Genomic DNA, 27,529 nt, shown 5'->3' with positions numbered 1-27,529 from the left:
GACTAAAACCATGTATCCTTAATCTAGGGTCTAGGCAGATCAGAGTGCAAGGGCTACCTCAGCCTTGTTTCAGACCTCTGTGTTCTAATGAATAATGCAGAATGCAATGAGGGTGTGTGGAATTACAGTTCCTGGAAGAGACGTGCAGCAAGCCTCCATTCTTCCATCATGGAGCCAGCCATTTTGTCAGTTTGCCCTTGTGTCTGCCCGGCCTACAGCTGAGCTCATGTATGCTGCGGTGTAGCCCAAATGAGTTTATCAGAATGATCTTACTGAAAGGCCTACGTAAGTATATGTCACAGCATTCAGCCCTCTTCTAATGTGTAGCCTACCTTGTTTGTTGTTGTCTATGAGCTGGTTGGATGTCACTTTATACTCAGTTCCTCTCTCTGCGGACAGAGCCGGTGTGGATCAGAGGCCTATTTCTGGAGTGTGAGATCATGGCCATGAATAAGAAATGGCCATAGAGATAATTTCTCTCTTCTGCCTAGGCTGTTCTAGCAAAAATAATGCTCATGCCTGCACTGTTTTTTCTGTAGTTGACAATTCAACAGAGATGTAGAAAGTGTGAAATAACATTTAACAGCAACCAACAGCCCTGTTTGGTTAATGTCTTCAGTACGTATTAAGCAAATTCTTTTATTGATTAGGCCACTGTATTTGCTTGTGTCAGCAGGGGAGGAGGTTGTGACTGAATCTAGATTTATGATATCTAATACCATGTTATTTAAGATTGTTGCACCCCTGGGTAGCCTTAACTCTTCTCATGCTGACTTGCATTAATATAAATCAGAATTGATCCAACAGAGTAATGTCAGCTACTGGAAACCATCCTTGAATACCAAGTGGACTTGTCTCTTTATCACATAGCATTTTGATACGTTTATTGAGGTAGTTGGATGGGGTTTTGTTTAATTAACAAAGAGAAATGTAGGATTCCACTATGCCAAGTTTGCAATGCAGGGCTTTCTTCCTGCATAATCTAACTCAATTGTGAGGCAACCTACTGTTGACATACGACAGTCTAAATAGTGGAACTTGTCAAACCAACACCATACTGTTTCTGTGAGTGTTTGGTCTGTCGGGACTGTTTGAACAAACACATTTAAAAAAAAAAAAAAAAAGAGTTTTTAATAATATATTCCAGTTACATTTCAATATTACTTATAAATTCAGATAGGGCTGCGTGTACACTGGGAGTGCCTCTCTTGTCCCAAAGAAGTGTAAATAATTACATTTTGTGGTTCGCTGACATTTCTGCTGAACATTTACCTTTGATGTTTTCGTCTCTTTGATTTTTTTTAACACAGGCCTTTTTTTCTGTCCCTGGTAAGCTTGCGATCAATTCAGACATTATTTTGTGAATTGCCTTGGTATTTAATATCTTAATGCATTTGTGGTACCTGCCTGCTGCCATCACAATCATGAATGTCATTATAGTCCAGTGGCACAAATACGTGGTACCAATAAGGCAAAATAAACTTTATATGGTGAAATGTGACATTCCTTTGTGACAAAATATATTATGTTTTAAGGTTCTGAATAGTAAAAACATCAAAAATGCTTAGGTTGGGGGAAAAGTGTATCCTTTAAGCATGTAGTTACACCTTTATTTGAAACATGTTTGTTGGTGGCGTGTGTGTCTGTGACCTGGCTTTCCATGAGATATCATAAAAGATGAACAATGACGACCCAACTTCTGTCCTGGGTTTGAGGACTCCTTCCCAAGCTCACTTCCCCCGTGTGCTTTGTGATCCAGCCATGCATCATGTTTGTGTTTGTTCTGTGAACATAACATAGGCGTATGCCTCAGCCTCTTTGGGGATGAGACACAGACAAACAGAGAGGGAGGAAGAGAAGAGAGGGATGGAGGAAGGGAAGCAGCTGTTTGAGGTGAAGGAGCATGCCGTTGAACTCTGTGACCAGGAAACGGCTTGATTTCATTGGCCAAAGACAATCCACGAGGGAGAAGTAAAAATGTAGTGGAATCTTGAGGCTATGTGGCGAAAACTGCCTTTTTTTACATGGGATATGAGAAGAAAAAAAAACGGTAAAAAAAAATCTTACCTTTGCTGCTGCAGAGATGGAGTTTATTTTGTTATTCCATCTGAATACCATATAGTGTGGACAAGTTATACCTGGCACAGTGGTGTGCCAGTGCTGGGCTCAGCACTAATGCTGTGCTCAGCATTGTGCATCAGGTTTGCTAGCATTGGCATTTGACTTGCCAGCAGCCTATGCAGAGTTTGTTATTCATAGTTAGGCCTGGCTCTATAGCGCTTCCACCAAAACATGGTACATGTTGCACTATATCTGCATAAATTTATGAAAAGAAAATGTATGAAAAGTAGAGAATTATGTTTTTGAAATCCCCTTTACTGTTTCCAACCGAAATGAGCATCCCCTGCCCCCACCCTTCAGTTCTCTGCTCGTGCAGGCTAATCTAGTTGCCAAGTAAGTGCTCTATGGTATTTAGTGAGCGGTGAGGGAGTGGGTGAAACCCTAGAAGTGAGTCGTGCACTGGGGAATGTTTTGAAAAGAGGGTCTGACAACGCTGCTAGCAGGCACAGAAAGCTCTTTGAAGATATGTCTTTTTTCCCCTCTGTGCAGCCTCTGAAGGTGTTTTTCCCCGATAGCACATAAGGCGCTGTGGAAACCTTTGAACACAGTGACATTTTAGACAACTCTCATGTCTCACTCATACTCAATTCATTTTCAACCGGTGGGCAGCACAATAGTATCACACAACAGACCTGATATTCACCCTTTTTTCCATGTGACAGAGGAAAAACATGTTCAGTATTTCTAGTTTTCTCTTGTTGTTAAGGCCCGGGAAACAGATGTGAGTTTAAGTAATGGGTGGTAAAAGGTTGGATGTCGTTCCCTGTCCTTTTCAGTTATTGGTTTTGGACTGTGATTTTGGGCTGTCAACTACTGTCCGATCCAGGAATTTCCCAAACATATGGTTGTTTGGCTAGAAAGCTAATCTGTGTACAATGTTTATGTAATACCCTCCTATTTGACTTCAAGTGATTTCTGCTTGCAGTGAAATTGAATCAGGTTGATGTTCCTCCAGTATTTTCCTTGGGAAAGCTGCCATGCTACTCAGTATGCTGTAATAATATTGAGAAATGCATTTTTCCGTCTTAGTCTGTTAGCCTAATACCCAGCTTTAAACATATCTCTTGACTCCAGACGTCACTCATCGACGCTCCTTGACATCAATAGGGTGTTGAATAAGATAGGCTATCTCTTGGTTACCATAAATCTGAGAGAGAGCTCAGTGGTCCATACCATGCAGCACAGTTTAAGGTGTTGGCACTCCCTTCTCTGCCTCTTCTCTGAAATGACAATGGTCCATAATGGTCCGTAATAAGTCTGGCCTCTAGCATGCACAGATCAAACATGTGAATCCTAATATAAAAGGCCAAATTTTGTTTGATTCAAATGTCATTCTATGCTAGAGGCGGCGCTGGCAGGTGCCACATGGATGTGGACAACGGCACTTGTGCTGCAGGGCAAATTGTGGAGACGTTGTAATTGTAATTAAAACAACAAAATCAAACTTGTGCATTTCCATTTTTCATACGTACCTGTTTTGTATATGCTCAAGGAGGAAGCCGTTGCATCAGAACCTGTCTTTGACCAGCTTCCTCTTGCAGCATGGTACGGAGTCAAGAATTCCTTTGTTTCTTTTTAGATGGGCCGGGTTCAGACTCAAAATGCAAGTAAATGACAGAAACATTTGGGCCAGGTGGCACGATGATGCCACAATGGCACTGTTTGCATTTCTTCTTGAACTAATTAAAGCCACAGTAGGTATGTTTGAAGGAAAACGGGAAGACGAACGTGCTTAGCCCCCCTCTCCCCTCCCTCCCTTACCAACTGAGCCAGTGGCAATTGGTGTGCGGCTGATTGACACCATGGAGTGAAGCCCACTTGCTCTAAAGTGTACCTCAATTGGTCAGATGCCGGAGCCACAAAATTAACTTTGAAAGAAAATAGCAGAGCAGTGGTGCTGCCAATATTACAGAGATTCTGACATATTCGCTTACTCATTCATGTTCACCTAAGATGGGGAATTCAATTTGTTGAATTCAAAGAAAGTGTCAACTTGTCTACAGTGACTTTAATTGATTAATTGCTAGAATAGCCTAATTGTCAGAATAATTATCAAAATAATTGTTTGTTGCAGCCCTTAACTGAGGTCAATGGACTATATCAAACTGTCTCTGGCAGTTGGCCACTGATTACAAGAGGCATTCTGTCTAGTGCCAGATACCAGATAGTATTCTGGTAATTGCAACCCTTTTTGTCATTTATCTACACTGTGTCTTGGTTTATGGGATATGTTATAGTGTGCTCTTTTTCAAGTGGTGTGTATGCTCTTGAGCATATAATAGGGAGTTCTCTATACTTTCAGTGATAACGGTGGTTCAGTGATCACCAATAAGACAGGCAGCTTCGCCCTCTCACCATTTAATGATGCACATGTGGCAATTGTGTGTTTTTGTGTACACATACTGTTCTTCTTTCTAAGGTGGACTGTCCATCTCCTCTGGGGCCTGTACACGTGAGACTGAACGATCACGAGGCCTCTGCTTGTCTAGCATTCAGTGGCCCCTCGGCTTGCACGTCATATCCTCAGGATAGAAAATAGATTTGGTTTCACGGGAGGCCGGTGAGGCTTGAGTTGCGTTGATCAGGACAGAGCCATGTAACCATGGCAACATCCACTCATCCCCCCAAACGAAGGAAGAGAGACCTGCTGTTTTCCTTTTGACTTTCTTTAGTTCACTCCCTGGTTTTTACTTGTTGCACCACTGTTCTGCCATCAGCAGTGGTGAAGTCATAAGAGACAGAAACATAAAAAGAAAGAAGATGCATACTAAAAAAATCAGCAGATGAATGTAGAAGACAACTCAGAACTGTCTTCTGTGTACCCAGAAGCGTTTTGCGTCATCTTGGGTGGAATGTAAAAATGTAATAAACAAATGAAGAACAGCTAGGCAAAGGATGACTCCTTCTGAATGTTGCCATTTGTTCTCTTGTATGCTTTCTTGATTATTTTCTTGAAAAGAGAACTCTGCCTCATGTTTTTTTTATTTCTGTGACTACCCAAGCCACCTGCTTTTATTGGCGTCATTGTTTTGCCTGGTGCATTTAATCAAACTTTGAGGCTGTGTGATTTGTGAGACAGCCTTTGCTAATCTTAAGGATGTGTCAAGAGCTGTGGAAGATGAAATGGTAGACAGTGCAGCAACCCCTGCTTAGCCCTCTGAGATGTTAACGGTCAGCCCCCCATGCTGACAGGTTGTATAACACATGGATAAGAATAGCACCTCTGACAAGGCCAAAATGCTGAGCTGTGTTGCGTCACAGCACAGTCCTATTGTTTTTAGATTAGTAGCCCTATTTTCCCTAGTTAACTTTTTCTTGGAAAGTCACATATGGCACCCAAAGACATTTGTAGGACATGAGATAATTATTTTTTTTAAATCAACCACAGCCATTTTTGTAGGGGGAATGTAAAGTAGCCTAATTATAGAGAAAGAAATGCGGAAGGATTAGGTTATTACATTGTTCCGAAGGTGTTGTGCCATTTTTTCATCATTACTGACATGGCTCAGGAGGGGAGCAGTCTATATTTAGGCATTTAGCTGACACTCTTATCCAGAGCATCTTAAAATGAATGAGTAGGACTTTAGTATGTTGCTCAAGGACACTTGAAGAGGATATGAATCTGTTGATGGACACACGTTGGCTATTGCAGGGATCATGCCTGGGACCTTTTGGTTTCAGGGCAGTCTCTAACTTCTAGACCAACCTAATGCCAAGTAGTGCTGCTGAAGTAGTGCTGTACTGATCAGCCTAGTATCCAGTATTAGCCTCGTATCCTGATGAATGGCCAGGGTGTGTTGATGTGTAGTTTCTCTCCCCTCACTCCCCCAGGGAAAACCTATTCCTTATAAATAGGGCATGTCTGTAAGGCTGAAATGGTTGGCATAACTGCTTGCTGAATTTTCTGCTGCTATGTTGCCTTCTGCGCCAGCTGTTGCCTGCATTTGTTTTTACCATGTGATAAAATAGCCTAAAACCTATTTTAGTAGGTCCTAGGCTTGCTGTTGCCAGCCATATGCAGCTTCTGTCACTCACCACTCAATGCCATATGGCTCCAAAGACTTCAGAGGTTAGTTGTCTGCTAGATCCTGTTAGATAAGCTCAATATAAAAAAACACAGGACTGGTCTGTATGTCCGGCTTTGTAAGGCACTAAGCCTGGGAAGTAATGCGAGAATGTGAGAATCGTCCTACAATCTCTTGCTCCTCATTTAGTAGTCATGTTGTCAAATAGCGGGTTGGGTTTGTATTATGTATCTTCTTAATGGAATTGGCATCTCTCAATCTCCTCCTTCCTCACTTATCTTGTCCTTCACTCAGGTGCCTCTCTGATGTATTTTAAGTTTGTCCACCTTTTAAGCAATGATGTTGTCTGGGTAAAATGACTGACTTAAGAAAATAGTTTGCTGTATAGTTTTAGCCTATCTGTAGCATCAGTTCCTTTTATTTAGGTGTAAGAGCTGTTTGCCTCTCTTCAGATATTCATGCTCAAAGAGAATGTCCCAAAATATTTGTGGTCAGAATGACTTCTCTTTTCCTCTGGCTAATTTGGCTCTTAGCTCTCATCTAATAGGTTGATATTAAATCAGACTGTGTGCTGGACGCTCATTGTGTCTTAATGATTTTCATGAGCTGTGCAGCTACTCCTGAATAAGACTCCTTGTTTTTTCCAGAGAAAAGAGCTTAGGCTAGTTTACACCATCAGTACACTGTCACAGTTTGCAGGCCTGGTGGTGTGTCCTAAACATTGGGTTCTAGACAGTTGTCAGCCTGTCTTACCGATATTGGTGCTGACAGGGCTGTGTCACCAGCAGCTACGCGTGTGACACGGTATTACAGTGCTATTATGGCGTTACTTGCAGTTGCATTGAGCCAGCACTTAGCAGCAGAAGTAGTGACTGTGCTTCTAATTTCCCATCAGCCTAGAGCGGATACCACAGCCTGTCAAAAGCTCTGATCCCAGCCTGGCTGACCTGCTAACCCACTGGCCCAGCCTGCTGATGCTTGGCTGGTCTAGTGCACGCACAGCACTGGCTTACAAATCACCTGGCACTGTTACATGTTTACCACGCATGCCCACCTGAAAGCCCATCATCAGGAAATACCATAAAATTGCTATTAATGGATGGTTGTTTGCTCCAGACATCAGCAATACCCAGAAAGCCAAAATGCAGTAACTGCAACTGAAAAAAATCACTTTGAAGTTAATTTCATGCCTGACAAAAATGTTGTTCGTGCATAAGTAAACTGTATATCATTTAATATAATTTATGGGTATAAACATTGAGCTGGTGTTTATTGGACAGCTGTGTTTACTTACTTAAAGATGGCACATAAACTGTTTTTATCATAAACTGTTTTTATCAGAGACTTATTTGTTATGACATGTTCTTTCGCAGTATATCACTCTATAATATTTTCAAACCATATTGGTAAGTGTTGTTGTGGTGTGACTGTAGACTAACAGTTGTGTTGTGTTTTTGTGTCTTCTGTAGGGCTCCAGAGATTATCTTGGGACTGCCGTTTTGTGAAGCCATAGACATGTGGTCCCTGGGCTGTGTGATAGCAGAGCTTTTCCTGGGCTGGCCCCTTTACCCCGGGGCCCTGGAGTACGACCAGGTAACCGGCCGTCTTATTAGCTGCCATTGGCTCTCAGCCTGCAATGCTGGGGTGTGAGTGGGCTTCCTCTTCTCCTTTCCCCCTCTGCACCTCCTGCTCTCCTTTTCTTTGTGCTCCTCATGCGTCTTATCTCAGCATCTCCTACTCCCACTCTCATCCTCCCACTTCCTGTCTCTTGGGTTCCCCCTGGTTTCTACAACTCAATCTCTCCTCTGCACCACCTCCACATGGCTTGTTTTTTTTCTTGTGACACTCCATATTTCAGTGGGCCTTCCCTCCATTTATAAACTCTGTCCTCGCCTCCTCCTCCTCCTCCTCCTCCACTGTCGCCACCGGTATCTGTTGTCTGAAGTTAATTTACTGACTCCCCCTCTGAAACCGCTCTTGCTGTGAGAACCACAGGTCTCTCCTCAGCCCCCCCACCTCCTCCCTCCCACCCATCCTTACACTGCCCCTGTGGCTGTCTAGGCAGCATTAAACCCTGTGTTTCCACCCACACCCTACCAATTCTTTTCCCAGTCTCCTCTCTCTCAAGCTCTGTACGGCACAGGCTGTAGTCATCTCTCTCTTCCCCGATTCCCTTTTTTTCTTTTCTCCTATCTTCTTCTTCCATTTGTCTGTACAACAGAGGCTGAGCAATCTACACAACCCACAGAGGAATGAGTTGGTCACACTGGAGATATGATGGAGTACTGTGTTTGTTTTTGAGTTTGTGTTCAAACCAGCTTTCTATTACAGGCTTGCCTTGAGGTTATTGACTCAGACACGGTTCCCGCTGTTGGAGTTTGCTGGATACGTGCTCTCCAGCTTTGTCCAACTCAAGGCCACTCAGTCTTAATCTCCCACAAGAGCTGTTGTAAAGAGTCAGTTGGGAAGAGAAGCTGAGAAAGAGCCTGAAAAAAAAGGACGACAGAAACATTCAGCTGCAGGACAGATGGCTTGAGGACAGGATAGGAACGTGATATTGTTGCAATGTATACATTTGCAAATTTAAAAACCAGTTATTATAAATCTTGTGAGATATAAGCCTAATGCTGTCTTAAGAGTACTGAAGGGATTTTCTATATGAGGAAGGAGTGGAAAGGAGAGAGAGAGAGGGAGTTTGAGATTCAGGGAGAGAGAAAGGTTTGTAGTAGGTACAGGAAAAAGGAGAGGAGGGGGGTAGATTATTTGAGGGAAGAAAGAGACGGAGTGGGCAAGTGGCCGACAGTGACAGGTCCAGATTAGTGTGGTATTTCCCGGTTCCTAGTTGAGGCGCTTCCCTGTGGATGTAACGGTGGATGGTGGGGGTTATGAGAGTGAGAAGGATGGCATCTTCCTGTGAGTGATGGCATAGCTATTTGGAGCTGCTGGATGCTCGCCCCCCTTCCAGTGGAGCCCTGAAAGTGTCTTCTTGGTACTAGACTGATCTGGGCTTATGTAGAGCGGCTTTCCCCTGCCCTGGAGGCCTGTCTGCTCCATGCCTGCCAGCAGGGCCTCAGGCAGGTGCTGCTCTATCCCATACATTACCCTGCATTACAGCACTGAGCCCCACTGCAGACCGCACTCGTACCAAAGTATTTTTATGGCCTAGCATCATTTTTCACACTCCCCAGGACCAAGGCAGGAGGGATAACTCAACACCTCCGAAAGAGATTTGACTTGAGCGCAGCAGCACCAGGCTAAATATAATGAATCTGTTTTTGCAGGGGGAGATCAGCATGTCCCAAAGCCGCTTTAGAGATATCTGTGGGGAGCCTCCTCGGTGAAGGACTGCTTGGAGCTGATGGGAAGCCTCAGATAGAGGGTGAAAGAGGAGGGTGGATGGGATGAGGAGGGTGGAGTGAGGGTGCCATAGATAGGCAGTGTGGGAGAGAGAGAAAGAGAGAGAGAAGAAGCAAGATTACAGGTGAGAAGGAGCCTGTGGAATGTAGTAAAGAGCATTTATCGGATAGAGATCAAGAAAAGTGAGGTAAAAGATAGATAGAAATGGAATTGGAGCCCAGTTTGGAGACTATGGTGGTGGTTTGTGGCAGAGGGTGGGAGTGTTTCATAGGGAGAAAGCAACGATCAGACTTGTCTGTTTCAGAGTTCAGCTCATTAGATTTCAGCATGACGGCTCCTGCTCTCCTGAAGCTGCTATCTATTATTGTCTGCTGCTCAAAATACTTGCTCAGTTTTTTAAGTCTGGATGTTCTCTGGGAGGACTACACTTACCACTCCCCTGGCCCATTCTAGCTGTGTGGCGGTGTAGTGAGTGAGGAGACTTCAGCTGGAGGAGCCAGGTTCAAGGCCCCGTGTTGGCAAGCAGCTGCACTGCTGAAGTGTCCTTTAGCAAGACACTGAATCCCTACCAGCTCCATGGGTGCTGTTCTGCAGCTAACCTGTGCCCCCCCCACACACACTTATGGAAAGCTCTCTCTCCCTTTGCCAAGCCTTCCCACCGGTATGCAGAGTTCTCCATTTGGTCATGACGTGGCCAGCTGGAAAAGTAGCCAACTAGGAGAGTTTGGGGGCTGATACTCCCAAGTAGAAAATCTTTTGTCATGAGAGGTAAATTTGGTGGCATCTGGTGCATTCTGATGGCTTTATTCTCTGCTATATTGAAGCTAAATTCTAAGGCCTGTTGTTGCCCATGTCTTCGAAAAAAGAGTACACTAATACTTGACACTTTCTGTGATTGCTGTTGTACTTTTCAAATAAGATGCTATCAATCAATATAGATTAATGTCAGAGCTTTTAGTTTTGGACTGTTCTAATATATACAGATACAGAGATAATAAACACAGCCGGTCTACCTGCTCCTAACAAAACTGTAGATAATAAATATACCAAGCAATATTCTCATTATACCCTCTACTTTTTCTCAAAGTTTTCAATTTCACAGCTTTATAGGCTCCATAAAATGAAATCAGACAAATGAGATATGTGAATTTATGTAATCAATAATAAGTAGGAAAAGAAACCTAATCTAATTACGTGAAAATTATCCAACAAACATTCTCAATGAATAGGCTATTCTTAGCCTATACTTTTAAGTGTCATGTTTTACTTTTTGTTTTTTTAAATTAAACCCAAATAAATTAATCATCATTCATTATTTTTTCAGTATTTCAGAGAAATGGAATATCATTAGCAAAACCCCCCTACATTTTATTGCTCTGCCTTTCAGTGTCTCTCTCATGTCTCTCTCGTTACACACACGTGTACTCACCATCTCTGTCTATATATATTCAGCCAGTCACTCTTTCTCTCTCTTTCTCTCTGAATAACACCTACAGCTTTATAGTAAACAGAAAAATGTGATGCAGAATTAACTTGTTATGGGTTGAACGATTTAGCTAAACCAAACCAGCATCCCCTCTCATCAAACATCGATGACACAATACTCACATGATTCAAAAACAAAACTGCTCCGACCTGTCTGCCTTAATAGCCTACAGTTCGCTTTGCCTTTCTGGCATATGGGCTTGCAACCCAGCAGTTTTTGGATAACATTACTAGCTAGGTGTAGACCATTCTTGAGTGCATCCACTGCCATTCATTGACTTTTTTGAGGGGAACAAAGTGAATTTGACTGAAGTAAGGGTCACATCAGTAGGCTATAGCCAGCTGACTGTATGTTAGTAACGACTAAATAGAGCAGGCACAGTTGGGTGTGGGGTGTCATCCTGGGGCCACAGGGTGATCTGGCTGGAGCTGAAGGAGCTGCTGCCACCCCCTTCTTCTCCCTTTTCTTCTTCTTATCTTTCTGCATGGGGTCTGGTTCCATCCCACACAGCAGATTGTATTTATAACTCTTTCCCCTCATCTCCTCCTCCCCTCTCCTTACCTCATCCCCCCCAATCACACCACCACCTTTTACTTCACTAGCACAGCAGCAGCAGTGGGGGCCCACCTCTTTGACACAACAAACCTTCTCACCACTCAGGCAACGTCTCATTACGAGCAGCTATGATTAGCCCAGGTGCTGTAGGGTCCTGGGAATGTCTCCATCCCCCATATTTTTCTATCCGTCTCTTAAATAGTCTTCCTCTCTCTCTGTCTCTCTCTTTCTGTCTTCTCTCTTACTGGTGCAGGACTGGTACACAGGGAATGGCACCGCCCTTTCTGGGGAGCTTTACAGCTTTACACAAGGGGGGTCAAAGTACACTGTTGCAGAGACAAGCAAGGTGTGCCTTTTTGTTGCTGGGCCAGGCCAAGCTGGCAACCTGGGGGAGCAGGAAGAATAAGAGGATGTAGGCTGGGTCAGTGGAGGCAGAAAGGATTATGTTGGGGTTGGTAGCGGCAAGGCTCTGAGTGGAATATTCCTCTCTGTAAACTGGTACAAAATGTACCCCAGTTTGTTTCAGTGTCAGGGATGAGGAGGGAATGCTTTGCGCACTGGGTAGGAGGGTGATGATGGTCAATGCTTAATTTTTGACTGAGATGCAGTTTTGTTTATTGGGGTGTGGGATAGTTTTAGCATGAAAGCGTTTCATTGTAGTGTGCATTGTTGTATGGATTGTCATAATAAAGGCTGCCGCTGCCTCCTGTCTGTTCTACAGCAGGCCCAGGCTCGCTGGATAGCTGTTTTGCAAAGCAGTAGGTTTGCACCAGTGATCTCACTGGTTTGCTACTGAGGGCTGCAGAGACACGCCTTCCAGGAAAAATAAGGGTTTTCCCGTCACAAGAATTTTCCTACCCACACACATGCTGTGTTGTTTTTTGTTTCTGTTGCTGTTTACATGATGTTGCCCGACTACACTACAGCTTCATTATAAACATGTTAAATGTAATGCTCAGCTGGAAGGAGGGACATTTAGGCTAAACGCAGCCTTCACGTTGCTTATAAATGCCATCATCGTGTGTATTAGAGTGAGAGAGAGAGAGAGAATGCGAGAAAGGGAGAGAGATTTTAGGTGACATTGCAACTCTGCATACGGGAAAGCAAATGAGGGACTGAGAGTAATGCAAAAAGGGAGGAATGGAGAGTGACACACAAACAGAGTGTGTTTTGTAAAGCTCCGATATTTGAGTGTGCCATGAGATAAGCGAGCGGATCTTCATCATCCCATCTAACCCTCATAGCAAACAGATGAGATTACATCCATGATGCAAGCCATCAGAATCCCAATGGATGCATTGCCTCATCATAACCTCCCATATAGCCTACAAACAGGCCCATGTTTACACAAGACAACCACACACAGACACATTGCATTAAGTGCACATAGGCCACACAAACACACATGGAAGCATGCGCTCAAACATCACACTAGCCGGGGGCGCAACGTGCGTATCAAAACATAAGACGCTCCAACGAAAACATTTCTGCTCTGAACATGGGTACACATCTCAGCCTTAAGTCTTTTTTTCTACTTTTGCTCATTCTCAGGTGTTTATCTTGGAGATATTTGACATTTTCTCCCTTTCCCATCCCTACGGTGGAAATTATAGCCCATTTCTTTCTGTTTCAGAAGAGTAAAAGAAGCTATTTGTTTTGGCTGGAGAGAAACACAGAAGCCTTGGGTCATGCAGACATTGTGAGGCATAAAGGGCCTTCTGATAGGAGCGCAGCCTGTTGACTGGCCTCAAGTGAGGCGGAGGAGGACACTTCATCTGTCTTTCAAGTTTCTGCTTGTTTTGGTAAAGGCTGTAATGTTTGCGTAGAGTGAGGACACGGGTGTTTGTCTGCATTAAAGCTATCTAGGCCTTGAGACCTCAGCATTGTTATTTTAGTCTGGTGAGCTGGCAGCAAAGGTGCCTTGCAACAGCAATGCTAATGTGCCACATTTGGTCATGCCCAACGCCTTCCCCTGATCCTCACTTCTCTCCCGCTGTCTGGCTGTCCCTTCTCTCTTCGCCCCTGAGCAGCACTCCGCCTCTAATGGATGTTTTCCTTTACACCTCGGTGTGATTGACGTCAGCCGGGCTTCTCACTGGGCTCCTCTCTCATAAACCTGTGTATGATAGTCTTGCTCCACAGCATCTGAAGCGTCACTGTGCAGCAAAGCACTGGCACGAAGACCATAGAAACCCCCTTATCAGCACACCTCGTATTTACACCCAAAGGACCCTGACACTTTCTCAAAGTTCACAAACGCACACCGCTCATCAGCACAGGGGGTCTAATGTGGGTCCGACACAGATGGGTCTAAGCATTTCTCAGGAATGTGACATCTTCAAGGTCTCTGCAGCAAACCCCGCTGTGTACGCACCCACACACATGCATCCACACATGGTGAATTTTAACTCTATGATGGACTTGATGGAGTGATTTGAGTGTACAGGCCTTGATGCCATAGATAACCTTGTAAGCTACCATTAGCGTGCATAAGGGTTTGTGAAGGCTGATTGAGGCAGGGATCAGGATATGGTGCTTTAACGATATGATGGTTGTAGAGAGAGTATGGGTGAAGGACAAGTGAGCCATTGAAAAACAGTGGAAACGATGCCTTCATAGCTGGGGGACATGTCTAGAATTAACATAAATTATGATAATATTGTCTAAAATGGTAATATTGAACTGGTTCACCCCACCTTAAACCACTGAAAAGAGCTTTTTTTCCTTAAGCTACCGCATTTTTCTTTCATTCTGTTTCATGTTGTCTCTCTTTCTGCCCTCTCTCCCTTCCTCCCTTGTGCCCAACAGATTCGCTACATCTCTCAGACGCAAGGTTCGCCGGGGGAACATTTATTGAATGTGGGGACAAAGACAGCACGGTTCTTTTGCAGAGAGTCCGACTCGCCTTATGCAGCATGGAGACTGAAGGTGAGGACTATTAAGACCCATAAAAATAACATGACATTAGCCTTATGACATAATATTCCCAACTAGGAAACCTCTTCTCTTGTCATAGGTCAGCTCTCACTCAATCACCAAATATTCTCTTCCTCCCTCTGGGCAAACAGAGGCTGATGTCCCCAATAATGCAGAAGCATTAGGTAGCCTTCCCTTTAGTGAACTGAAACATGCACAGAAAGACTGACCTTTTGTTAGATAAAGCCTTATCAAAGATCCATTCATAAAAAGGTCAAACTGACAGTCCGCATGTCACATTACCCCATACCTGATGTGTATCAGCTCTGGGCTGTGCAATTACATTTCGTGTAATGTGAATATATGCTCATAGGAGAATTTTACTCCTACAGGAGATGCATTCTGGGAACATGAGCTGTGAAAGTAATTTAAAATGCCCACCCCTACTTTGAATCAGAAGCTGTAAATTATTTTTTTTTTCCCTTCAATTTTTGAGGTAGCATGGACTTATTTCTAGGAATATATGCTATTAAAGTCATAACATGGTGAAACCCTGCAGCTGCCTTTAGTGAATCTAATTCTAACCTTCTCACTAAACCGTTTGTCTCTTTTTCTCCCCACAGTCGACAGATGAGCATGAGACAGAGACAGGGATGAAATCAAAGGAAGCAAGGAAGTACATCTTCAGCTGTTTGGATGACATAGCGCACGTACGTTCACAGCACAGGAAGAACACACCTTCAGCTGCTCAGATCACAATGTGCTCACAGGGCTCAAGAGAGGAAGTTCAACATCAGATGGTTGGAGGATGTAGGGCACTAGGCCTTCGTCAGAGGAAGCACACCTAGAGCTGTATAAGCGGAATAGAGCGTACAGATCTTATTACGGGAAAAAACCCTAATCTCGCTTCCCTTGAGGTAGACGCTAAACCAATGTTGAAAAGTCAAGGTTCAGTTTCACATTCTCTGTTGAAATCCACAGCTGGAAATTCCCAGGCAACTATGACTATGCTTGTAAACGTCTGTACTGTTGTAATTCAGAAAAGAGGGAGATTCTTGTGAAGTCATGCTCAATTATGATTCATTATTCTTTGGAATCACATTTGATTTGTTTTGGTAAATATTGTAGTGCAAATATTCCACTTTTGTGAAATTTTAAGATCCTTGGAGTATTCAAACATCATTTTACACTTTCTTTTAATATGTAATTCTATTTTTTTCCCCTTTTTTGTTTGTGTTTGTTTGTTTGTGAAATAAGTAATTTTAACTGTAAACTCTTTGCTCTGCCAGGTGAACTTGGTGATGAATCTGGAAGGTAGTGACTTGTTAGCGGAGAAGGCAGACCGTCGGGAGTTTGTGAGCCTGCTGAAGAAGATGTTGTTGATCGATGCAGAGAAGAGGATTGCCCCTGCCGAGGCTCTCGGCCACCCCTTTGTGACAATGCAACACCTGCTCGACTTCCCCCACAGCAACCAGTGAGTCCAACTTACCTTGGTTATTCACACATGTTGGTATTCAAGACTTTGAGCCGAACTTGAACGTTTCTCTCCCTGTCATTCTTCGGCCCACAGTGTGAAGTCATGTTTCCACATCATGGATGTGTGCCGGACTCGTCCCAATGCATATGATGCGGTCAACCGGAATAAGGGTCCGTTCGTCAGACCCGTGACCACGGCCACCGCTGCCCCAGTCAACCACCCCTTCAGCAAGATGGCTGGTGTCCACACTCAAGTAAGCAATTCAGTCTGTGTCTGAATCATGATCTGCCATTAATGCGGAATGGAGGCTTCAATGCATTTATACACTGTACACTTAGATCAGGGCCTCCAAAACTATTTTTTAACCAAGGACCCCAAATAGATATGCGCTAGGCTACGGAAGATTGCATCTGAGATTTTTGTTGTTACTTATGATTTGGTAGAGAATTATGTAACTCTCTATATTGTAGGTTGGGAGGCAACAGAGGGTCTGTGAAACCTATGATGAGAACAGTCATCCTCATACAGTCCCTTATTGTGGTAACTTCCTCTGAATTAAATGATGATGGTGAAACTACCTCACTTTGCAAACTACTGCATTAAACTACTCTTGTAGCCACTAGAATTAAGAAATAAACATTTTAGTGATACATTTCAGATGGAAGAATCACAGATGGTATAAGTGATTGACATGGGATGTATTGTTCTGTTCATCTGCTCCTGTGAAAACTATGGAGATGCAGACAATTACCTTGCATGCACTGCTTTTGTGTATGCTGACTTGCCCACCTTGTTGCGTCTTAGCTCTGCTGTCATGGCAACCAGATTACGTCATATTGGTGAGGTCATGGCAACGGTGCAAATCAGTCTTGTTGCTGAGGGGAAGAAAGGAGCTGACCCTTCTTTTGCATTGGATCTGCTGTAATGCAAAACATCTCAAAATCGTTGCTCAAACCATCTTACTAAGTATGGCATCAAGATGATACATTTGGTATGCAAGACAACCAGTCGTGACACAGTGCTTGTAACACAATGTAATAGTGAAGGTGCATCATGTATCATGATCATGCATCACAAGTACAGAAATAAGGCTGATATAAATAGGCCTTGTCATTCCTATTCAGATTTAACTCTCTGGAAAACTGATGAAAGAATGTGTGGTCACAAGCCTTGCATATATAAAACTTGTCATCTATGATTTGTGTTTCCATGGAACAATTTAGGTTGAACTTTAAATCTTTCTTGTTCAGCAGGACTTACCAGGAAAATGTCCTGGCTTTTTAGTATTAGCCTCTGAAAGGGTGCTTTGTGTTTACTATCATGTGTATGTGGGCAGGACCACATACTGGAGCTGGAGCAGGCCAGAACAATATAGGCCTAGTTCTCATTATTCAATCAATGTGATTATAACTAGGCACGAGAGCAGCATGAGTAGCGAACTCTGATCCATGGGCAGAGGCACATGCTTGACTGTTCTTTGTTTATCCCTGTGCTGTGTGGCTGAAACACAGCCTGCTCCTGACACAGATGTCGCCATCTACTGGCTCTTTAATGCTATTGTTGATAATTTTATACCTGATGGAGTCCAGTCAGGTTTTTAACCATGTTTCCTTTTTTAGGGGTTAGCCCCTTCAGCCGCCTCAGTGATGCACCCTGGGATACCACTGCAGACAGGAAGTGGTCAGTTTGGGTGCAACGATTCATTTCAGCAGGCACTCATTCTGTGTCCTCCAACCATTCAAGGTAGGTCACAATACAAAATCTGTATGCTTGTGAATTTGTGTTTTGCTTGTTCATTATAGCTTATAGCTGCAGACTAATACACAGATCTTACTTTCAGCTGTCCCCTCATATGGATGGTAATCTCTAGGTTAAATATGTTTCTCTGTCCTCTTGTCCCTGCAGGAATCCCCACCAACGGAGCTAAACCGGCAGGCTACTCCGTTCGAATGGAGACTACTGTGCCTCTGGTCACCCAAGCACCCCCAATCCAGCCCCTGCAGATTAGACCTGGAGTCATCACACAGGTAAGGAAGTATAGGGATGAAGGAAGTAGAGGTCAGAGTACATGGGTTGAGATGGAGTGATCACTTGTGACATCTTGACCTGATTAGTAAGTAATCAGTCCACATCATGAATGAAAAAAGTAAATATTAGGATAGGATTTGCTTAATTCTGTACTGGGTATATAGCCTGAATGAGCATTTCCTTATCATATAGGCTATTTGTATAAGCTAGACTTGTATAAGCAAGTTTTTGATGGTAGATGGTGTAGGCTATGTAGTCATTAGTAGATGACTGCTTTGATCCTTTGCCCTTCAGCAGGCCTGGTCGAACCGTGCCCAGCAGATCTTGGTGCCCACCTGGCAACAGGTGACGCCAGTGCCCCCACCACCAACCACGCTGGCATCTGACACTGTGGCAGGCCCACAGAGACTGGGCGACTGGGGGTAAGCCGTTTGTGTGCCTGTGTCAGTGTGCTACAGTACAGTATCTGTTTGATACATTTTTGGATATGTTCTCTAGTGATATGTGCTTTCAGTTTTAGAGAATAGTCTTAAGGAGTGCATTATTAGTTTTGGTTGCTATGCACACCCTTGGGAATGGCTGAACTGCTCTGATACAGCATGCTTGCTCCCCTGAATATTAATGATAGCTGAGTCATGCATGTTCTTTGGGACCAGTGACTGAGACCATTTTGTCACTAATGGTGCTAAAGCCTTTTGGCTCAATTTGCAATTTTCTGTCTTCTTAATGCAGGAAAGTACGTCCCCATGGTAACCATTACAGCTCCATGATTGCCCATCCTCAGCCACTCTTAACCAACCAAATGACCATGTCCGCCCACCAGCCAATCAGCATAGGCATTGCACATGTGGTGTGGCCACAGCCTGCTGCCAACAAGAGAACCAAGCCCTGTATCAACAGGTATGGTATATGGGCTGTTTGTGCAATGTGACACTAAAAACACACACACACACACACACACACACACACACACACACACACACACACACACACACACACACACACACACACACACACACACACACACACACACACACACAAACAGACGTTTTCCCTTGCTGAATGTGACACATTCTCCTGTAGGGGCAGCAACTTCTTCCACAACACAAACATCCAAAATTCAGCATGTCAGTCCCCAAAGATGGCCGATACGGCAAAGAATGTGGAGGAGGTAGAGGAGGAAGAAGCCAGATGCCCAGAGGAAGGGCATATTGTTGGAGAGGAGCACAGAACAGAGCAGGTGGAGGAGGACGATGAGGAGAACTGCTGCAAGGTGGAGCCGGGCGGTGAAGAGCTTTCAGCGTCGCAGGAGCAGCGGCAGGCCATGGTGATCTCTGACCTAGCCAGCCCGACTGTCAGTGTCATCAGTATCAGCAGCGATGAGGAGGAGAGCGCGCAAAGACACTCGATTGCAGAGTGAGTACTAACAACACTATCATCAGATCACTCCTAACAGTATTGTTAACTTAGTTTTAAATTTCAAGTGACTCTGTCTAATAGGTCCCTCTATTCTCTGTCTGCATACGCAGGTGTAAGGGTAGTGCCGATTGTGAGGCCTGTCAGAGCACCGTCAGTATGGAGAGGGTGTGTTCCCTCAGCAGTCCAGACAGCACGCTCAGCACCAGCTCTTCAGCCTCGGCCCAGTCCAGCACCTCACCCTGCAAACGCCCAAACAGGTATGGTTAGAGCTAAGGATCACAAAGCCTGGATCGCAATGGGTCGCTTTTCGTCTAGAATGGACCCAAATAAACATACAGAGATTTACAAGCATTTTGCTTGACTTGGCATGAGTTGTTAAACAGCAGCAAAAGAGGTGTCGCCTCATTTCTGATTGGTCTGCTCTCTTGCAGTATGTCGGATGATGAACAGGAGAGCGGTTGTGACACAGTGGACGGCTCGCCTGCCTCCGACTCCTCTGGCCATAGCAACAGTCCCTTCGCAGAGCGACGCTACATCGCAGACAGCAACCAGAACTGCGAGCCCCGTGTGGCATGCGTTGCCCCGGAAACTGAGCCCAGCAAGCCGACAGTGCGTACTATGGTGGTGCCTCCAATGAGGGTGCAGAACAACAACAACAACAACCCTGCCGTCAGCGAAACACTAGGCAACACAGGTAAGAACTGGGCACACATATGACATCTGACACACTGGATCTGTACACACCACAAATGCATTTGATATGCCCCTGATCTAGGTCTGAGAGAATTGACCTAATGGTTTATTTAAGTCAAACCTGTAAACAGTTTAAAATAAATAACTTTACGAGCGAATATAAAGTCAAGAGGTCAGAGAGAAATTATGGAACTACTCAAAGTGAAAATGGCCGAAGTATTAGATCCTGGTTTATAACCTCAACCCTCCAACTTAAATCAACATTTTGTTTTCTGTCGTTCTCTCTCACACTCATTTACTATTCGGCTGAAGTACACTCTGATGTTGTTGTCCACTCAGGGGGCTAGCAAGTGTATTAGTAGGGCATGGTAGCTCAGAGATCCAGTCACCACTGCTGCTGTCTGCTCCACAGGTCACATGGCCTGGGATTACGCCGTCTTAGTAGGCCACAGAGATTCTCACAGGTGATTATGGGTGACCTGCCCTGACGTATCTGCTCTGATCTCTGGAGTGGATATTTGTTTGCTGTCAATTCTTTGCTCTGGCTCCAGCTGCCACTCTTGAGAGCCCCTTTTAGCCCTATGTATCTGTGTGAATGTGCACTTTATAAAGCTACATAAGGCATGCGTAATGGCCCCAAAACATTTAATGTCCTGAATTAAATATTCAAAACATGGGTGGCAACCAGAGGTCACAGTGAATTTTCTGGCTGTCATTAAAAATAAATGTTATACGAATGTTTTTTTCAGGTGTTAAATGGAGTTAGGCATGCTACATGTAGGCTTTATTGCAGCTGTGGTCAGTGGGACGTCTCCGTCTCTTGTTTCATAGACGGCATTCATTTAAGAGCCCCCTTTTTATAGGTCATTTAAAGTTGAGAGTTAACTGTAAATCCTCAGAGAAAATCACACGGTCTCATATCGCCTTTCATGTCAAAGGCATCTCCCATCTCCTCTCCCTCACCAACTCTCAAGCTATCGCAACTAAAGCCCCACATAAAAGGGCACAGCTTGCTATTCTAGTGCTACCGGGGGTATTTATAGCATATGGTCTGACCCCACTATAAGCACTATGAACAAACTTGGTTACCAACCCCCCCAGATCCGCCAAACATGTCTATTTTTAAACATCTAGATCATGTTCAGAGGACAGATGCCAGTGTGTTTTGAAGACCGGGATCTGATCACACACAGTTGAAATCACTGACAAGCCCACAAAGCCTCCTGCCACAAACGTTGCCATTTCTGTCATTCTGATAAAGCCACAGTTGTGGTTATATCCAAGCTCCAGTCGCATCTGTTTTTTTTTTCCACTACACACACTGTGAAATTGATACTGGGACACCAAATTGTCTGTGTGTATTAACGTGTCATCTTCCTCTTTCTCTCCCTCTATCTCCCTTCTCATCATCTCCTCCCCCAGTCTTAGAGTCTTCATGCCAGTTCAAAGGGCGAGGCGTTCTTGGGCGACAGCTTCACCACTCCACTCCCCTCCTCAACCGGCCACAGAAGATCACCCCTGCATTCCAGCCCCAACAACAGCAGGCCATGGGCTTTGGGCAGGTCAGCAGACGCAGGCACACATAAACATAGACACACACACACACAAAAACATGAATATAGACACACACACAAACATACATGCACAATTTATTACGTATAGTTCCATCTGTGTTGCCCCTTGATCAGACCAGAAGCGTAATGAGTGCGTGAGTCCCAGCTGGGCTGCTCAGGCCAGAAGGGTATTTCTACGCAGCCTATCTACAGAGGAGAAATACCACATGAAAATAGGCTGTACTTGCATTGTGCTCCGACAGCCGAGGCAACATCATCTCAAGCCTTAATGTTGTCTTTGTAGAAACAATGCTGACGGCTCACTGTATTTTTTCCACTTATTAACTTTATATCGTCCATCTTCTTCACTTTCTCCACAGACTCTCTTGCATCAAAGCAGTCACGTTTATTTGTTTCGGCTTTTTCTCTGCCAGTGTTGTGACTTGTTATTCTGGAGATCTTGCAGTCTTTGGGCAAGCCTATGGGACCTAATTCTCTCACTCTCGCTCTCTCTCTCCCTCTCAATTCAATTCAATTCAATGTGCTTTATTGGCATGAAAGTTCACAGACAATATTGCCAAAGCATCAAGATGAATATCAGTCTAGGTGTGTGTGTGTGTGTGTGTGTGTGTGAGTCAGTGCCTGGACAGAGGAACTGGGTTGCTGCGTGTTCAGCTCCCGTACCCAGAGCCTCCATCACAGAGTGAGGATCAGTAAACTATGTGACTCTCTCTCTCTCGCTCGCTCGCTCGCTCGCTCGCTCGCTCTCTCTCTCTCTCTCTCTCTCTCTCTCTCTCTCTCTCTCTCTCTCTCTCTCTCTCTCTCTCTCTCTCTCTCTCTCTCTCCATAAATAAATCAACTTAAAAGAAATAAATCTACACATCCATTCTTATTTATTTTTGTGATAATTCAGACCCAATTTTCAAATGGCAAATGATAATTCAAAACCAGTTAAACTCATCATCCTACAATGACTGTTGCATTTAAAACTCAGTGCACATGGATTAATCAATAACAACAGCAGTAAAGACATTGGTATATAATATAATAATATAATACGTATGTGCTTCTGGGGTGATATGGTGCAACTATGACCGCTCTGCAGCCCATGTGTTCACTCCCGCCCATTAACATGAGTGCTCAAAGGAAGCGGGCTACGCTCCGCCGCCAATACGCATCCATTCCGCTTATGGTCTGAGCGGGGCCTTAAGGATAAATACAGATATTGCTGCAATAGAGACATTGTTTGCCCAGGACATACACAATTATAAACAGCTACATTGGCCACAACGGGGCATATCCTGTCTTGTGCTCCTGTTACATAGATGCCAGTTTGATTTTCATTGCAAAAAAGTGAGCACATCTCCAACATTGTTACTGACAATGCATCTTTATTCTCATTTGCACATTATATACAATGGCAAGGAACAAGATGTTGATCTTGATTTGGAATTGCAGGCATTAGACGCCAATTGTCATCTGTTATTTTTACAGAGACTTTGTTCTCTATCTGTCACAAAAGGGCTGCAAGTCCACCGTCACATATTACTACAGTGTGATATTGCATTCTCTGTCATGAAACCAGTTTCATTTCTCGGTTATCCCCATTTTGTACCCCTCCCACATGCTTTGGGGAAAGACAATGAAAAGAAGTGTAATTGATTCTGACAAAAGTTCTTTCTGATACTGTTATCATGGTAAGACCTGTATCCTGCATCTGCCCTTTTTCTTGAATGTTCCACAACTGAATAGGTATATCGTAGTCCTCTCTCTAAAGCAAGTGACTACACTTTGTGTGTTCAGGTGATAAAAAGAGCACCAAATTTGAATTCAGAATAATTCATCTACATTGTAGAGCAACAGCCAAGAGGCAGCAACACTGTAGTGCAGTGACCATGCACTAAAATGTGGCTGCTACATTCTGCTTCCAGTTTGACAGTCTTATGTAGCCTTAGGGTGAAACTGAGGCGGTGGGCGGTGAGGCTGCCCTATTTAATGTTTTGCTGCTAAGTATGGAGCCCGGGAGTGGTCATGGGAAGAAAAAAAAAAAAGCATATTGGATGTAAACAGAGGCGTGCATAAGCATCACTGTGGGAACATGCTTTGTAAAGAGTGTTTAACTGGTGATGTGGTGATTGAACAGTGGCTGGTGGACCTAGGAAATTTACCTGCCACTGCTTAAAATCACCTGCATTTGGTGGGTGGCAGGTGTTAATTTCCCTCCCTGTTTGAAGGTGAAGGCAGCCTGAAGTACTCTATTGCCAGCAAAGTACTACCTTGCAACTGGAGAAAGACCATGCAGTTTACACAATACCTATTTTTATTCAGAGAACGGCTTTGTATAGCTACCAAGACGTGTCATTAGAGGCTGAATAGAACATGGTAATGGTAGACACACAGACGAAGAGGTAACAAGCAAATAGTAAACATGTCCCCCACCAGTGATGTAGTTCCACCCTTGGGTCAGTCAGTGATTGCTGAGTGTACTTGAAATATGAGTGAAATTGTATAAGCATTTTCGTATGGGACAATGAAAGGACAGATTGACCATATAGTTCTGTTGCCTACTCTCCTCAGAATTAGGCTTACAAGTTATATCTTGTAATAACAATAAATAGAATCCGTACATTACACAATGTACACTACAATACAATCTATAATACAATATACAATATAACATACAACACCAGGAGCGTGAGTGTTATGAATAATATAAATGCTAAATGATAAGTGATATATGGTATTGCACAGTAGGTAAGTGGTAATATGATATAAGTAGTCAACACTGACAGCACAGTGGTAGTGCAGTGATGAGTGCAATAACAGTACAACAGTCCAACAACTGTACGATAACTACAGTGTCTTGTGGTTAGAGGTTTGCTCAAAAATTCTCCATTGACTCTCACTTCAACACATCAACCCAGTCTGATGTCTCCAAATGTGTAGCGTGTGTAGACTATTATGTTACCTATGATAACTTTAACTGTATTGCTTTACCACTCAGTCCCCATTCATTGTCAATGCTCCCCCTTGCGGCACAAAGTCGTAACAGTATGACTAACAAACTAACGAACGAACAAACAAACGAACGAACTAACGGACAGAGACCGATCCATAGTCCCCCCTTTGGTGGGGGACAATGAGATAGAGGGCACCAGACCGTTCATGACTGCTCAGAGGCACTAGATAGGCATATAAGAACACGAAAGACAGCAACACCTAGTGGCTCACAGAGACTAACTGTATGTTGATGAAAATGGTGTGAATCTGATATTCTTCTTCTCTCCCTCAGGTGCCGCATTACGGTTCCTGCCACCAGGAATGGAACGGCAACTATGCCCACCGGCGACCACAAGCCTACATCCCTCCCACCATGCATGGGCACACGTTCACCCTGTCCCACAGCAGCCCAAACCACACTACAGGCCCCCACCCCCACCTCGGGGGCCACCCACACTCCCAGCCCACTTTATTGTCCTATCCCCCGTCTGGCCCCCTGGTCACGGCTGCACCGGTGGCCCACATCCTGGCCTCTCCTGGGGCGTCGCGGCCCGTCCTCCAGCCCACCTACAGCATCTCCCACCCGGCAGGCATCGTGCATCAGGTCACAGTGGGCATCAACCCCCGGCTGTTGCCCTCCCCCACCTTGCACCCGCAGGGCCAGTTCAAGCCCCTCTTTCCCCCACACTCCTACATCGCCTCGCCTGCCTACGCCAGTTTCCCTCTCAGCCCCACCAAAATCAACCAGTACCCCTTCATCTGAGCATCGACAGGTGGTTTCCGCACCGCACTGCCCAGATACCCTTCGCACCACCTGAGGGCTAAGCGAGCAGGGCGAATTCTCTCTGAAACCACAAACAACATGGTTTTCATTTCCAAAACCATGGCACAACCACAGAGAAAGCAAGCTATTTTTTTGAATCATGTAGACTTGGGTGTAATTGAACTTTAAGCTTTAAAAAAAAAAAAAAGTTCCAGTGGTGGAGGGGAATGGGGGGTAAGAGAAAGAAGGAAATAATGTATGAATGACTGAATGAAAGAATGAATGAGTCGATAAGAAACTCACACTCAATGTGTTTTGCACATTTGATATATCTTTGCATTGGATCTTCTACGAATACTCCTCAAAACAGGTAAATAATTGGGGTGGTGTTGAATAGTTAAACTTTGCACCCCTGATCCCAGCTATTTTTCTATATTGCCTTCTTACGTGTGCAAGACACATCCATATTTGTAAAGCCATCCCAGTCTCTAGCTCTAGGTTGACAGATGCACATGTTGTCCACAGTGTATGTTGTACTACGTTTGAAGTATTTGTACCTTTTCGGTGTCTTTCGGTGTTTGCAATGTCAAGTCAATTAACCGATTTAAATAGGGTTGTTCCTCACGCTGCATGTGGTCTTGCATGAGCAGAAAAATGTAAACGGAAAGATGCATAGACGTTGCTCTTATTGTTTGTGTCACAAGACTCGCTGCATTGTATAATTGTCCCCAGCCATAGTGCCTTACATATTTGAGGTTGTTAATGTTACTAATTATATATGACTATATACATGAATATTAATGTACTGGACTGCAGCACTTGAAATTCCAATCAGTCGATGCATCCTATGTGTGAGTATATATATGCACCTGTGTATATGTCCATGCATAGCCTGCATGGATGTGATGTATCGCGGATAGCGGTGCTTATTTTTTGGAGTCAGTGTATATTTCAGTGTGTAGTGAGTTACCTTTCTGTTCTTTCAAGAACAGCATGCTTTGCTGTTGCGAATGCTTGCTGTTTCATTTTAAATGTTTTTGTTTTCTGTTCTCCCTCCCCGAATGAACTAGTGTACAAAGTGCAAGTACTGAGTATTGCTTAATATTTGATAATCACTTTCTATTTAGTGAAACTCTTATTACTAACAGTATTTGTACTGTTTGATGAAACTGCAATACAATCTAAATAGTTGTTGATTTTTTTTTTGTCTTTGTATTTTCATTTTGAGTGTTTTCACTTTGTTTCCTAGATGTTTAGAAGTGTGGTGGGCATGGCTTTGATTAGGTGAGGACAAAAATGCAAATTAATTCACGGTATGGAATCTTCTAAGCCTGAGCAGACCATGCAGTATTTGATATACACACATATATGGACATATATTATAGAGCTAGACTATTTAGTACAGACGCTTGATAAGGTGTGAGTTAATTGTGTGCAATTCTCTCATTTATGCATGTGTGACAAAGTTAACTTTTTCCCTTTACATTATACCATTTGTTTAAGGCTTAAGGCTTATCGGTGTCAACTGCTTATTTTATACATTCCGTCAGGGAGAATATATATATATACATATATATATGTATGTATATATATATGCTGTGTGCATTTTTTCTGTTCATTTTACTAGTTATGTGTATAATTTTCGTCTTTACTTTCAAATGAAGTTGCTTGTGCAGCACCAAAGACTGTAATTCATTTCCTGAGCAAGGTAGCTATTCTGTTTGCATAGACCTCAATTATACTGTAGTTGTAGAATGGGGTTCAATTTAAAAAAAAAAAAAGGTATTTAAAAATGGCTGAGGTTTTGTCTAGCTTATTGGGCGATTAATAAGTCGTATCATTTTTTTCTTGAATGTATCATAGATAAGCTGCTATATGATGATTGCCACTTCAATAGCTGTGAAATTAGGTGATTTCTCTGAGTTTAAACCTAGCGTTGCTATTTTTGTATAGGTCCCTAATTATCTGAAATAGAAGTGGTTTTGATTTTAGTGTTTTGCGTTCATATTTGGAGTGTCATTGTAACTACTGTATTGCTGATGATGGACATTAGTTGCATTTGTTGTTTTTGGGGGTGTGTTTTTTGCATCAGTATTTTATCCTTATTAACCTTTTTGGGCTCATCACTGCATATAA

At 43.7% G+C, this 27,529-nt stretch overlaps 1 protein-coding gene across 2 annotated transcripts in view; it reads left to right on the top strand.

Annotated features, from left to right (window-relative positions):
- hipk3b (homeodomain interacting protein kinase 3b) overlaps window positions 1-25,536 on the top strand; it is a 54,650-nt gene extending 29,114 nt beyond the window's left edge. The window contains exons 3-16 of one of the 2 annotated variants that reach the window (XM_071529024.1): window positions 7,616-7,739; window positions 14,353-14,472; window positions 15,084-15,170; window positions 15,750-15,934; window positions 16,031-16,190; window positions 17,557-17,680; window positions 17,843-17,964; window positions 18,263-18,387; window positions 18,698-18,865; window positions 19,049-19,381; window positions 19,495-19,641; window positions 19,816-20,078; window positions 21,506-21,639; window positions 24,923-25,536. In XM_071529024.1, the coding sequence (XP_071385125.1) occupies window positions 7,616-7,739; window positions 14,353-14,472; window positions 15,084-15,170; window positions 15,750-15,934; window positions 16,031-16,190; window positions 17,557-17,680; window positions 17,843-17,964; window positions 18,263-18,387; window positions 18,698-18,865; window positions 19,049-19,381; window positions 19,495-19,641; window positions 19,816-20,078; window positions 21,506-21,639; window positions 24,923-25,393 (2,563 nt within the window). In that variant the 3' untranslated portion in view covers window positions 25,394-25,536. Of the gene's footprint in view, window positions 1-7,615; window positions 7,740-14,352; window positions 14,473-15,083; window positions 15,171-15,749; window positions 15,935-16,030; window positions 16,191-17,556; window positions 17,681-17,842; window positions 17,965-18,259; window positions 18,388-18,697; window positions 18,866-19,048; window positions 19,382-19,494; window positions 19,642-19,815; window positions 20,079-21,499; window positions 21,640-24,922 lie in introns of both variants that reach the window. The other variant, XM_071529016.1, reaches the window with a different exon arrangement.
- The last annotated feature ends 1,993 nt before the right edge of the window (window positions 25,537-27,529 follow it).

Source organism: Centroberyx affinis, unplaced genomic scaffold, assembly GCF_046629955.1.
Source record: "Centroberyx affinis isolate AG114_WGS23_722 - 3 ecotype Tasmania unplaced genomic scaffold, CSIRO-AGI_Caff_v1 ptg000123l_1, whole genome shotgun sequence".
Lineage (NCBI taxonomy): Eukaryota > Metazoa > Chordata > Actinopteri > Beryciformes > Berycidae > Centroberyx > Centroberyx affinis.
This window is presented reverse-complemented; position numbering and strand designations above follow the sequence as displayed.